Source organism: Nyctibius grandis, chromosome 1 (assembly GCF_013368605.1).
Source record: "Nyctibius grandis isolate bNycGra1 chromosome 1, bNycGra1.pri, whole genome shotgun sequence".
In the NCBI taxonomy this organism is placed as follows: Eukaryota; Metazoa; Chordata; class Aves; order Nyctibiiformes; family Nyctibiidae; genus Nyctibius; species Nyctibius grandis.
Window position 1 is genome coordinate 9,821,214 of NC_090658.1, and position 12,919 is coordinate 9,834,132.

At 44.5% G+C, this 12,919-nt stretch overlaps 1 protein-coding gene across 1 annotated transcript in view; it reads right to left on the minus strand.

Annotated features, from left to right (window-relative positions):
• Window positions 1-1,326: 1,326 nt before the first annotated feature.
• The window catches only part of MEIS1 (Meis homeobox 1), a 105,138-nt gene continuing 93,545 nt past the window's right edge, over window positions 1,327-12,919 (minus strand). The window contains 3 exon segments of the mRNA XM_068396925.1: window positions 1,327-1,416; window positions 1,690-1,779; window positions 3,014-3,072. Of these exon segments, the coding sequence (XP_068253026.1) occupies window positions 1,358-1,416; window positions 1,690-1,779; window positions 3,014-3,072 (208 nt within the window). The 3' untranslated portion in view covers window positions 1,327-1,357.

Genomic DNA, 12,919 nt, shown 5'->3' on the forward strand with positions numbered 1-12,919 from the left:
AAAAGATGATAATATTTTTTGTAATAACCTATTAATTTAATTGGTCACGAAGCATAAAATACATCATTTAAATTTAATTGACCCAGAAACTAAGAAACAATATTTAATTAAACTAAGCTAGAAATTCTCCATGATGAGGAATAAGGCTGTTGCATTCCCAAGCTCAGAGGAATGTTTTTCACAGCTAATTGTTAAAACTTCGTTTTGACTCACACCCAGAGAAGATGACTAGGAAATGCACTTGGCCTGGGTAACTTCAAGCCCTACGTTAATATAAGCTGGGGGCACAACAAGGATGCCAAAATAACTGCTTTTTAACTCCAGAAAGAAAGAGAAAGGAACAGAATCAGGCATCATTTAATAGAGTACGGGTTGCCTCGGTGTTTGAAACCACTCACTCTTTTTATGAAAAAAAAAACTCAAAAATTTGTATAATGTATTTTCCCCATAAAAGACAAGAGGGAAGGAAAAAAAAAACTGGGACAGTTTTTCTAGGCTTTCTTCACGAGGCCTGCCACTGAAGATTGCATTAATGATCTCTATTTTTGTATACTGAATAAGTCAAATCCATTTGTCACACTGCAAGTGATGGCATACTTAATTTGGATATAGTCAATTAGCCTGGGCTAAGCTCCATAGCCTGCTGCGCACACCTCTATTTTGTATTCTCTCTTTTTCCTTTGCCACACGTAATCCCATTATGACGGACAGACAAAGAGAAATAAACTTGAAAAAAAATAAAAAAAAAAAAAAAAATCAAAGTTTCATCCGTCGCTTTCCAAAACGCAACTAAGTGAAGCCGATGTTTATTTATCTTTTTTTTTTTTTTTTTACCTCTGAGAAGTCTCTGTTTGGCTTTTTTGGTGTCTTGCAGGTTAGCGGGAGAAATGTAACTCATGCATCAACTGCGGTTAGACAGATTTATGACACTTTGGGGACATGCTCTTTCCTCTCCCTGCGCTGCTGCAGACCGCTTACATTTTGCAAATCAGTCTGTTGCCAAGACGACGGGCTCCCCCACCTCCCCGGCTGCTTCTTGTTTTGTCATGTGCTCGGGGATGGATAATAGCATCAATGTATGGCGGCGTCGAGGTATGGCGGCGTCAACGTACGGCGCGCGCACACGCACGGGGGGTTTGGGAGCTTGGAAAGCTTGGCGCTGAATTGGAAGGGAGAGAAACCCGAAGGAGCCCAGGCGGAGGATGGATGGATGGAAAGGAAGGAACAAGCATGAGGCTATGGGCAGGGAGAACATAGGGAAATGCAAGGAGACAAATATCCCTCGGACAAAATGAGAAGAAAGACCCCGTTGTACTTACTTTCCCCCTGGCTTTGCCATTGGTTACCTAGGTGAAGGTTACATGTAGTGCCACTGCCCCTCCATGCCCATATTCATGCCCATTCCACTCATAGGTCCTAGAGGGAGATAAAAATCCGAGAAGATGCCAGAGAATGAGCAAAGTCAACAGATAGTGCCAAAAGCCCCTTTCCAAAACACAGCACGGCAGAGGGCCCAGGAACACTCGAGCGAGAAGATGCCTGGTTTCCCTCGGCCGTGTTGAAGGCAGGCAGAAGACAGGCGAGGCAAAGCAGGCAGCTGATGCAACGGCGGAGGGCGGAGGTGCGGTTACCTGCGGTTGGCACGACCGAGGTCACCCAGTCGGTGGGCGATGCTCCCCCAGGGCTTACCTGGCGCTCGGATGCCCATGTGCTGCTGGCCATCCATCACGAAACCTCCCATCGGCTGCCCGTCGGGGTTATAGGGTGTTCCTTGACTTACTGGAAAAGTGCAGAACATTGCTCTTTAGCAACAGCCCCAACCTCTTCTCATGGCTTCAAGACACAACCCCTCCACCCAGGGACTGCATGAGATGGCTATCGATGCCGGCTCTAAAAACAGGGAAGAACATCCACTGTTCGAATTTAGTGGCCAGGCTAACAAGCTTGCTTAGTTTTGGCTTAATTTCCTACTGCGAGTTTGGAAATGAAGTTAGCGATGCGAAATCCTGAGGCACGAGAAGCCCCGGCTCCAGCTGCTGCTGACGTCAATGCAAAGACCTGTATAGGAGCTGGATTTTATGGGTGGAATAATCACACTGAAATCGCAGTGTGTTAAATTACGCCCGTGTGCCTTTCTAAGAGCAGGACCTGGACACGTTCATGCCAGATATTCACCTCTAATGATAAAATAATCAAACGTACTTGAGAAGGAAGCGGGGCCCAAAGGCATCTTGGATTTGGATAGTTTGGCAGCGAGATTTGTAAAACAAAACCAATCAGGAGTAACGGGCTATTTCTCGATGGTAAATACCCAGAGCTGCGAGCCAAGACCCCAGACAGAACCGGCATAAGAAAACTTAAGATTTAAAAAAAACCTATAAAAATAAATCCCCCCCGAGATAAACCCCAAACACACAGTGATCCCAAAAGACAGCTACTAAAACGAAGAGACGAGGGACAAAAGGATCCTATACAAGTACCACTACCTGAACTCGAGGTTTTAACTGTACATTAAAAGCCGGCTTCAGAAGTAAGCTGTCTTGGGTTATTAAAGCACATAAAGCTCTACCTCATTGAATGTCTTTGAACTTTACTGAGTCCCACAACCGATTCTGACCCCTTTGCCCTTTTGACAGGTAATAAAGTTTACAGCAATTCCACACCAAGCCATGCACCAGGGAGTGGTCACAGGAGCAGAAAGAGCTGGGAAGAAAAACTCAAAACAACTACTAAAAAAAATAAAAAATAACTTCAATTCCAAAAGTCTGGTCATAGAGTGGGTAATTTTAGTTTCCTTTTTCAATTTTCAATGTCTTTCTTCCCCAAAATGTTTTAATCATGGTAGAATGACTAGGGTCGTAATGAAACAAAGCTGGTTGTATTTTAATTGTCATTCACTCCCCAGCATTCTATTTTCTCATTTATTTACCAGGTAATGGAACCTCCTGGTGAATGGCTTGAGGATGCTTTGTGCTTAGCGTGACTTGAATAACAGTTACTACTGGGGACTTGCCTGCTCGATTGGACTGGTCTATCATGGGCTGAACTATTCTTCTTCTAGCATTAATAAACCTGCAAGAAAAAAGAGGAAAGCAAACGGTTATGGAAGGGGATGACTTCCACCCATCCCCAAGCCCCCTCGCCCCGCCGTCACACACTCCGTCAGGCTTGTGTGTGGATGCAAATACTGCAAAACCTCTAACCCCGATGACCTTTTTGAGAGCACGAGCTTGGGGTTTCCGAGCTGATTATGTTTGCCTGTTTTTTTACCCCCAGTCGGACACTTCCATTTCATCTTTTCATGGGGAATTAGCCGAGTTTTCAGGAAACAATACCAGCAACGCTCTTCTTGATTCAGAACGGGGCACAAAAAAAACCACGGGTGAAGCCGACGAGATGCTCGTGAGGGCATCTGCTACCTCCCCCTCATTAGTGCCATTTCTGCCTTATGTCTTCCGACTTCTTTTTTCCATTTTTTTTTTTTTTTTTATCAAAACCTGCCCCTACCTCTCACAAACCTAATTCCCTTTTAATGCCCGCTATTAAGATAATGAACTGTGATGGCAGAACCCCATCAAATGAGGGAACGTCTGGAGTTTTATCACTGCCAAGTCACACTGCTGGGGACTTCAGAGCTGTGCATTCCTCCTAGCCATTTCTTGGTGGGTTTTTCCCCCCCCCTCTCTCTTTATGCAAAGTCTGAGGGGTCAAGGCGAGGTCATAGCTTTACAGTAATTGAATTTATAATCCTGTTTTCTCCAGCTAGGCCTGACCATTTACAGCAAACATCTTGTTAAACTGTAATTACTGGACTACTGAAAATTCCCCCCCGCTCCCCGAACAATGAAAAGCAGATCTTCGGAAATAATAAAAGAAGTACAGTTGTTTTTAAAAATAGCCATCTGCAACTGTACTCCTGGCGTTTTTGTAGCTCTTTGCCTCAGTTAGTCTTGTTATGCTTATTTGGGAAAGGAATATTTAAAATAATTTGGAGTGAAACAGAAGGAGGAGAGGGATCACAAGTGCCCTGGTCTCCTCTGCCTGCAGTCCTCGTGGCACTGAGATCAGGAGGCTCAAAACCATGGCTGGGAACCTTTCTGAAGAGTGTTAGAAGAACTTCTCTTGCGGTTTTCCTCTTCAGAAAGCTTAGTTAAAAACCATTTGGAAAACATCCCCATCAAGATTTAATCACAGCAAAGCCTCATAACCAGACTTTACATTCTTTACAAGAGAGAAAAAGAAAAATAAAAATGTGTACGCCACAATATTTACTAGTAAAGGAAGAAGCGTAAGCATGGGTAAAACCACGCTATACTTGCAAAATGCAATGGGAAAGTCCACAAAGGGCTACTTGGTGCTTGTTTTCATTGCCTTTGCTTGGGGTGGCTTAGCAGGAGCTCTCCTATGGCAGAGATAAAGTCACCAGGACCTCCCGGCGGGAAGCTCCTCTGCCCACCCATTCCCCTCGCTGGCGGGGAGAAGAATCACAAACCACCGCCCTGTGCTGTTTGTTTTGCCCTCATCAAAGACCAGCACAGCAATTTCGGTCTCCTCCTATCTCCCGTTCCTGACTGATTCCTGTTACCCAAACTCCTACAAAAAATAATCAAGATGTTGAGTCCTAATCAAACCTGTCTCAATAAAATGGGCTCAAAGGCACCAATTCTGGGTGCCAGTCTGGAAACCTTACACCTCATCTAGGTCATGTTTTGTCAGCAACAGTATTGGATCAATTTTTGTACACATTTCCAATAAAAAAACCCAATCCTCAACTCCAGCGAACAGTGTTGCAAATCAGTTTATCATTATCTTGTACAAACCATGAAAATTAGAATCATGTGAGCAGAAGGTTAGACTAATTCTCCTTTCTCATTATAAGCACAGGTGTAGCACAAACACCATGTGAAATAAGCAATTAAAAAAAATCTGCTTTTTTTCCCCCATTAGCTGCCTTAGATCCATGACCAATTAGAAAATTGTTTAATATCTGTAATCTGCATTTGCAGAAAGCAATTTTCACAGTAACTCTCCTAAGGAAAACAACAACACATAACCCCAGTGCCCCAGACATTTCTTTTTGCAAGCCTGGCAGGCTCTTGCTGTGTTTACTCAATCCTTCTCCTGCCCGATTGCCAGGACCTGTTACTGCGGCAGGTTTTCAGTAGCTGTGAGACTGCCTGGTCACCAAAACCTTCATTTGCCAAAAGCTTTTACCCCAAAGAAACCCTGAGCAACATCAAACATACACAGCCCAACTTCACAACCTTCTCTTCCTTCTCCTCCAAATGACAAGAGCTTTTAATAAGAAGGAGGAGTCTCATAATAATAACTATATAGCTAGAATAATAGAATCATAGAATGGTTTGGATTGGAAGGAACCTTAAAGATCATCTAGTTCCAACCCCCCTGCCACGGGCAGGGACACCTTCTACTAGACCAGGTTGCTCAAAGCCCCATCCAACCTGGCCTTGAACACTGCCAGGGAGGGAGCATTCACAACTGCCCTGGGAAAATAATAATAAACTATAAACAATAAATAATAAACCACATAGCTAGAACTTATCAATAATTATCTACAAGACGTGCCTACAGTAAAACATATTCTCACCTGTTTGCCCCACACTATCGCTTGTGCTATCTGCTTTAAGACCATTTTACACACAGGTAGTTAAGAGTTATCTTCTTCCTACGCATTCGTGTAAGTATTTTCTATAAGTAGCAATTCTGCCAAACAGCCCAGTGTTTGGATGTCTTTGGGGGGAATTCAGAGGCAAGAACATTTTCCTTCTGGGCAAAGTAATAAAATGACATTCTCGCTCCTCCCACTAGAAGTCAAATGGAGGTCAGCTCCCCATCCTTGTATCTGTTTAAATAAACTGGTCCAGCTGTTTGTTTCCAGGATGCCCTTTAACCTTCTGTCCCATCCTCCCTGCCTTTGTAACACAACGCTTTACTTTGCATTATAGTAGACTCCAAACCACTATGCATTTAAAAAAAAAAAAAGAAGAAAGTATTCACTTTCAAGTTTCTTCCTGCATCCCAAACCTGGAATTTGTAAGAACCCCTCAGATTAAAATTATTAATGTGTCTTGCCTTGAGAGAGCACAATGTAGTGCTGTTACATTTATAAATCACGTCTGAGAACTCTTTGCAAGCAAAATTGCAAATTAGCTGGTGCTGCAGAAATATACAGGCATGAGGATAATTTCTTCATACTCTTTTTTTTTTTTGCTTTGATAAAAGGACCAAGATCTTTTGATCACTCTTTGAATTTCCAAAGTGCCAGGCTGACGTAACACCAGCAAGAATGACAGAACAGAGAAGCTAACACGAAAAATCTCACTGCCTCTTTTCACGTATGTTCACATTCAGCTATCTTAAGAGAAAGAAACCCTAAATCACTCTAATTTTTAAAAGTTCGGAGGAATCAGGACCTAAAAAAGATATTTGCGTATTAAGTGCTACTCAAATGTAGTCTTCTCAAAATACAACTCAGCATAAAACTTAAGTTAATGATTAAGACAGCCGCATAATCTTACTCGTGTGAGTAAAGACCCGCAGAGGCTCAAAGACTTGCATAAAGTATTTTTCCCCATACCAGTGCTCTATGCACTGGTACCTTCGCTCTGATGTGGAAGGGGTTTTTAGGTTTCGGTCATTTCACCCCAAGAGCAGAATAAATACAAAAAACAAGAGATCCCTCAGTGTCCAAGTTGTACCCATCTCCCTGCCCAAGGAGAGCTGAGAACTCTGCAAAACAACGCCTTGGGTTGCTTTTTTCTATTTTTTTTTCCTTTTTTTTTTTTTTTTTTTTTTTGCACAAGGAAGGATCTGGCATGAAGGAAAAGTTTGAACAGTTGGGCAAACACAGAAGTTTGAAGTATTTATTATTTTTTTCAAGTTAACTTTTCCTTGCCCTTTTCGATACATGAGCTTGTGCTTTCCGCTGTGTGCCTAAAAGCAAGAAAAAAAACAGCTATTCCACCTGCGTAACCCTGAAGAGGAGTAGGAAACCCTCTTTTCTCCAATTTGCATTTTACTAGGATGTCTTCTCTTAGGCTTCTTGCCCAGGGTCTGTCTCCAGAGGTCACTGGCAGTCTCCCCGGTTGGTGCATCGCCGGTCTCACGGGTGAGATCCAGCCCCAGCCCCGGGGATGCGGCAATCTGCCTCTGCACTCTGACCTTCAGCTTGGCCGCCCTCGCTGCCACGTACAAGTTTTGTTTCTTCTCAGCGAGAGGCGGCACGGCTGGCGATGACAAAAGACTTATTTTAGTTGGAAATTGGCTATAATAATAGCAGCCAGAGAGCAAGGATTTTCGGAGGGTCACAAAACGCTCCGAAAGGCACAGTTCGCTGAGGCTCAGGTTACAGCCCGAGTGACATTTTCCGCGCAGATCTGGTCTTTCTCCCTTCCCCTTGTATTTCACTTCTGTTGAGTGAATAAAACAAGACCTTCCTCTGCTGTCACGAAATTTCCAAAGTCACCTTTGCTCAAGAATCGACAGAGTGATTGCGGGGACTTCCAGTTTGCAGTCTTTGTATGAAATTTTCCAGCTGTTTGAAAGGAGATGCTGAGACCTAGCGGTATATTGAATCTTTCTCTCCCCTGCCACCCCAGCCCTCCTGAATGAGCAGAGCTTCACACCGTTACTAACTTTTGATATTTGGAGTTGCAAGCTTGTTCCCTCTCAATCTTGTCCCAAAGTGCCACGTGCCAAAAGTCTGTGTATCACTAGCAGTGCCAAGAAATTCCCCCAGATCTCTCTGCCTCATTTTCTCCTTGAGCTCATTCTAGCAAACCAGGCGTAAGGACGATGAGAAAGCCCACAGTACCTACAAACCCCAGTGCTAAAATGTCTCTCGCTCTGAAAAAACAGTATCCCTCTTGACGGCAAACAAATCATTATTTTTATAACTGACGCCAGAGTAACCAGAGCCCTTCAAACTAGCAAATAATTCACTTGTAAAACCAGCTGCCCTCTTTTCTGCATACTGGGATCCTTCATTTATACAGCAGCGAAACAACCTTCTCTATTCAGCACTTAATTCCTCAACGCTTAACAGGTTTATCTCTAATAAAAACAATTTAAATGGAAAGTGTGCTATAAACCGGGATTATTACACTTCAGTAACTGCTTTATTCCTTATTTTAACATATTTTCATTTTTTTCCTGTGTATTTGTTTTCCAGAGCTTTTTAAAGAAGTCAGTTAAAGAAAAGAAAAAAAAACATAGAAATTATTTCACCAAATACTTCCAAATGTTTTAAAACAGCCTCAAAAATAGCAAGCTCCCTCTGTAATTCTGAACAGAAAAAAGAACTGCAGACTTTTGAATGGTAATCACATCTCCCCATCCCTAAAATGAGAAATAAACGTTAAAGAGTGCTTACTGCCGTTATTAGAAAGTTCTGATCCTGAAGTCAGTTAGTGAGCTTAATGACCCGTAACTACCAGTCATTAGCAATCCATGCTCTCTGTACTCCTTTTATTTGTGAAGGAAAAAAAAAAATCAAAACCCAACACCCAAGGCACTCAAGAAACTTTGTTCAATTTAAAGTCAAACCTTATGAAGTCATGTTTGGCAACTTTTCTTGGTTTTCCTCCTCCTCCTCCTCCGAACCGAAGGCAGTTCAGGACTGCAATACATCATTTACAACACTAAATGGAGGCAGGGAGGGAAGAGAGTACACGGGCTGCTAACCACCCACTCCAGACACGTAATACTGGAGTATACTCCAAATGCAGAGGGTCCATCCATCAGGAGGATCGGGAAGGTCTCCTGAAAGGTCTCCTCTCCTTCTCTCTGCCTCCTCCCCAGCACCAGGGATTGTGTACAGGGCTGGGGGTGTCACAAGACAATACTGAAGAGCGAACAAATAAAATACTATGCAAAAACTAGTGATGAAAAACCACTAATTAGCTGACAAATTTGATGTAAAGCACTAATGAAAGCCATGTGTGGTTCTGCAATTTAGTTTTAAAAATAGCTTCTGACTCCAAGCATTACTATGTGACCCCTCTGATGGATTCATGTTGTGCATTCAGAAAAGTTGCTTTAAAGCAGGAGAGTGCTATTGAATCTCTCGCAAGCCAAGCCTGCTAATGTAGCAAGCATATCGAGTGCAAAAATAGAAAGCAGAGAGATGGGATCAGGTATGCGCTCCTTGTAAGAGAGCCGGCTATGCCCTACATTCGGCCAGCCCGACATGCACCAGCTCTACCTTTGACCACCTCCTTGCTTGCTCTTCCTCCTGCTCCATACCATGCTTTCTTCTCAAATCACCGCAGGACGCATCCTGCCTCCAAATAAACAGACCAGATTTGGGGGAGCACCCTGCCACTAGCCCCATGGGACACCATGCAACTGTGGTGACCACCTCGGGGTGGCAGCGAGCCCAGTGGTGGCTCATGCTCTGGGCACAGAAGGGACAGCTGATGGCTTTCCATTGAGGTAGGATCCACAAGCTCCTGGCCCTGCCCTTCCCTTGGCCCAAAGGCTCCCCTAGCCCCACCTCTGCATAGGGCTCACGGCTGGTGGCTGCTCGATGGGTCTTTCTAGAAGAAAGCTGGGCAGGAAACGCTTTTCCACGTCTTGCAAAATTTTCTCAGCTCCCCAGAAGGAATGGAGCTAAAGCCTATTTGTATTTATTTGGTTAGTTCTGAATGAAAAACAAGGGAGGGACTCACTAGGGAGGAGTGAAGAACCAACATGCCCGGGAAGGGCTCCCTGGAGATGCTCCTCCCTGCTCTGGGCCCATCTCCAGTGCCCTCCTCGACATCATAGGCGAGCTGCTGTTTGGCCTTTCTGGTACGCTCTCCTCCTTCTCCTCCTTCCCTCCCATCACAAATCCCACTCAAAAAAAGCTCAGTCAACATGGAAAGTTTCTGGTGGAAATCCAGGTCTGGCATCCAGGCGTCTCCTGGCCAATGCCAGGGGAGCCGGAGCAGAGGCCGTGCTGCAGGTCTCAAGCCGCGCCAGGGAGGGGCTCGCAGCAACCTCATTCCCTGACACTATGCAATTCCCTCGGGGTGCAAAGCAGATGTAAAACTCGCCCTCGCAGCCGAGATGATGTAAGGGGAAATCTTTACATGGCAAAGCGCCAGCAGAGCTGACCTCCTGTCTCTTGTTCCCGGCTCCCAAAATCCCAGCGCAGCTGTACTCTGCTGATCGCCGTGTGCCACAATTAGCCTTTAAGGAATATGGCAAGGATTCATCTATTAGAGCAGCACTAAGGCTGCTCTAACTCATGCCCAGGACAGCGCTGGGCCCCATACAGCACTGCAGTTGGGTACATGGCCCAAAATCTTGCCTCCCGCAAAAATGCTCTCCCTGCCCAAGGACTGATGCTGCCTGGTTACTGTTCCACTGCAGATCTGGACAGTGATTACTCTCAGTGCCATACAGTGCACTGTCCTTTGCTGGGATAGAGATGTATGTGCTACACACTGTGCAGATGACACCACAAACCCCAGGACCTTCCAAACGCTCGTGGCAGAGGGTGGGCAGGCCCTCCGTAAATTTTGATAGCAGCTCAGACTGAGATGCACATCTCCCAGCTTGGGATTTTCTCCCAGCTCTAAGGGGGTCTGAACCTCAGCTTCCCACCTGAACCTTCAGGAGAGCACGTCTGGACTCTGTAACTCAGGTCCGGGTTTGATGCATGCTATCAGTGCAAGCCAGCAGCTTGTCTTCAGCAGATCACTTCAAACCAACCAACCGAGACCCGCCTGATGGCAGCGATTATGGGTGAGAACTGATAGCAAACTACTTGCTATTTCTTTGAAAACACTCCTCTCTCTTTCAGCAATTTCCTTGTCCGCTGTCAATTCAGTATAAACTCTTCTTCAAGCAAATGTAGTGTCTGTGAGGTGCCTGCATGATCTCCAAGCTTTCTCCTGCCACACAAATGGTCTAAACGCAGTGGTCCTCCTTTGAGGTCAAGGCTTCTTCCATACATCAAGTTGGAAGCCTTGTCCGAACACCTTTTTCCCTGCTCACTCCTACCTATAACACATACGACATGGGATCTGGAAGCCATGCTTGGTCCTCCAGCCCAAGTGAAAGCAGAGAGGTTGCTCCCACATCTGGGGCTGGTTGAAGTGCATTCCTGCTCATTGAAGAATGTGAGAAATGCTCTGTCCACCCTCCTGGGTGGATTTCCGCACCCTCCTCTTGTCTCCAGAAGTCCACTTAAGGAGTATGGAGTAACCCTGTACCCTCTCTCCCCACACCAGCTCTTCCAGCCTGCGGGACATGGAGAAGCAAACCCAGGTTGACCAATCAAAAGCCTTAACAAGTTTCTTTGGGGGAAAACACCCTCAAAGTCCCCAGAAAGAAAACATAATGAACCGCTATATAGGACCTGTGATTCGTACATGAAATAGGTTTTGACATCACTCTGGTCTATGCCCCAAGACCTCAGCTTGGGTGGAGGAGGGAAGCTGTGATTCCTGTGGTTGCGTCCTCCTCACCACTAGTGAGACAACAAACATGAGGACGTTGGTGTATTTTGTGTGATGTGGGCACCTGAAAAACTGGTTTGATTTTTTTTCCTTTTTTTTTTTTTCCCCCCAGAAACCACAAAAGAGACAACTCTGAGTCATGGCCAACCTGAAAAACAACCCCATGCTTCTGGACAAACTCCCCCCCAAGACATCCTACTTCAAAACATTGTTTTCTAATCACTACTAATAACCTACTTTGTAATCTACTTTATCTAAACATAATTTTCCATTAAGTGAAGTAATTCATTTCACTTATAATCTTACTCCTGACAGTGTTTTATTCAGGGCAGGAGAAAAGACATCCTCAGAAAACAACGCCAAGAAAACACACACATGGGGAGGTCAGAGAAATGTCGAAGATAAAAAGAATTTGTGAGACCACAGGGACATAGAAAGCTTAGGGATCAGCCCCTCAGATGGTATAAACCACCTTTATAAACCAGGTGAGAAGTCGGACATCTCTGGGGTAAATCTGAATTAAGAAGGAGCAATTGCTATTTGGCTTTACCATGAGCCAAAAAAGGCACAAGGACTATAGAGCCTGGGCAAGGAAAAGAAATAATAACCCATGAAACTGTTACATGACCTAGATTTCGTTGAAGAACTGTGGATGTAATATTTTTTAAGCAGCATCTGCTGCCGTTTCTTTTCTTTTGAAAAAGTAAAATAAAAGGCAGGAGCCTCGTTAGCGCTAATGCTGGTGTAGCTGGCCATACATCAGTTACACTGAAATCGTTTCAGGGCAGGCAGTGCAAAATGCACACCCTCGACGGCACGTCCTCGCCCTGCGCCTCTGGCTGTGTTTCATTTTTGAGCAGAGAAAATTGGTTTAGCCAGAAAAGAGGTAACATTTGCCCCATTTTTAATATTTCAGGCTGACTTTTTAACCACGCGGTTTGTTTTATGCAGGTGCAGCCCGGAGCTAGCGCCTGATGTAAGTGCGAGAGAGGGTCTCTGAGGGCACCTTTCTCCATGTGTCGGTGTTTCAGTTCGCAATGGTTAATTGCTCTACACCAATCTCGGCAACTGTTGACACAAAATAGGTGGAGATCAGGTCTGTGCAAGCACAAAATACCAGAAAGGCAAACTATATGTAAACACACTTCAGATAGCTATGACAAGAATAGACCAAAACCTGACTTGCAAAGCAATGACAAAACATTACTCTCTCCTTCTCTCTTTTTTTTTTTAATATATTGAGGGGGTGTGTGTACATATATAATTTTTTTTAATATATCGAGGATATTTTTCCTGACAGAAGCATCTCTTGTGCTAAAGAGAAATCAAGCCTTGAGAAATGTATTTACAGAAGTTGGCGCAGAGCCCTCCCCTTGCTTGCAATGCAGCATTCCCACAATACAATAGTGTCCTGGATGGGTTTTTTTTAAAGCCAGACTCTTGGTTTGAGACAA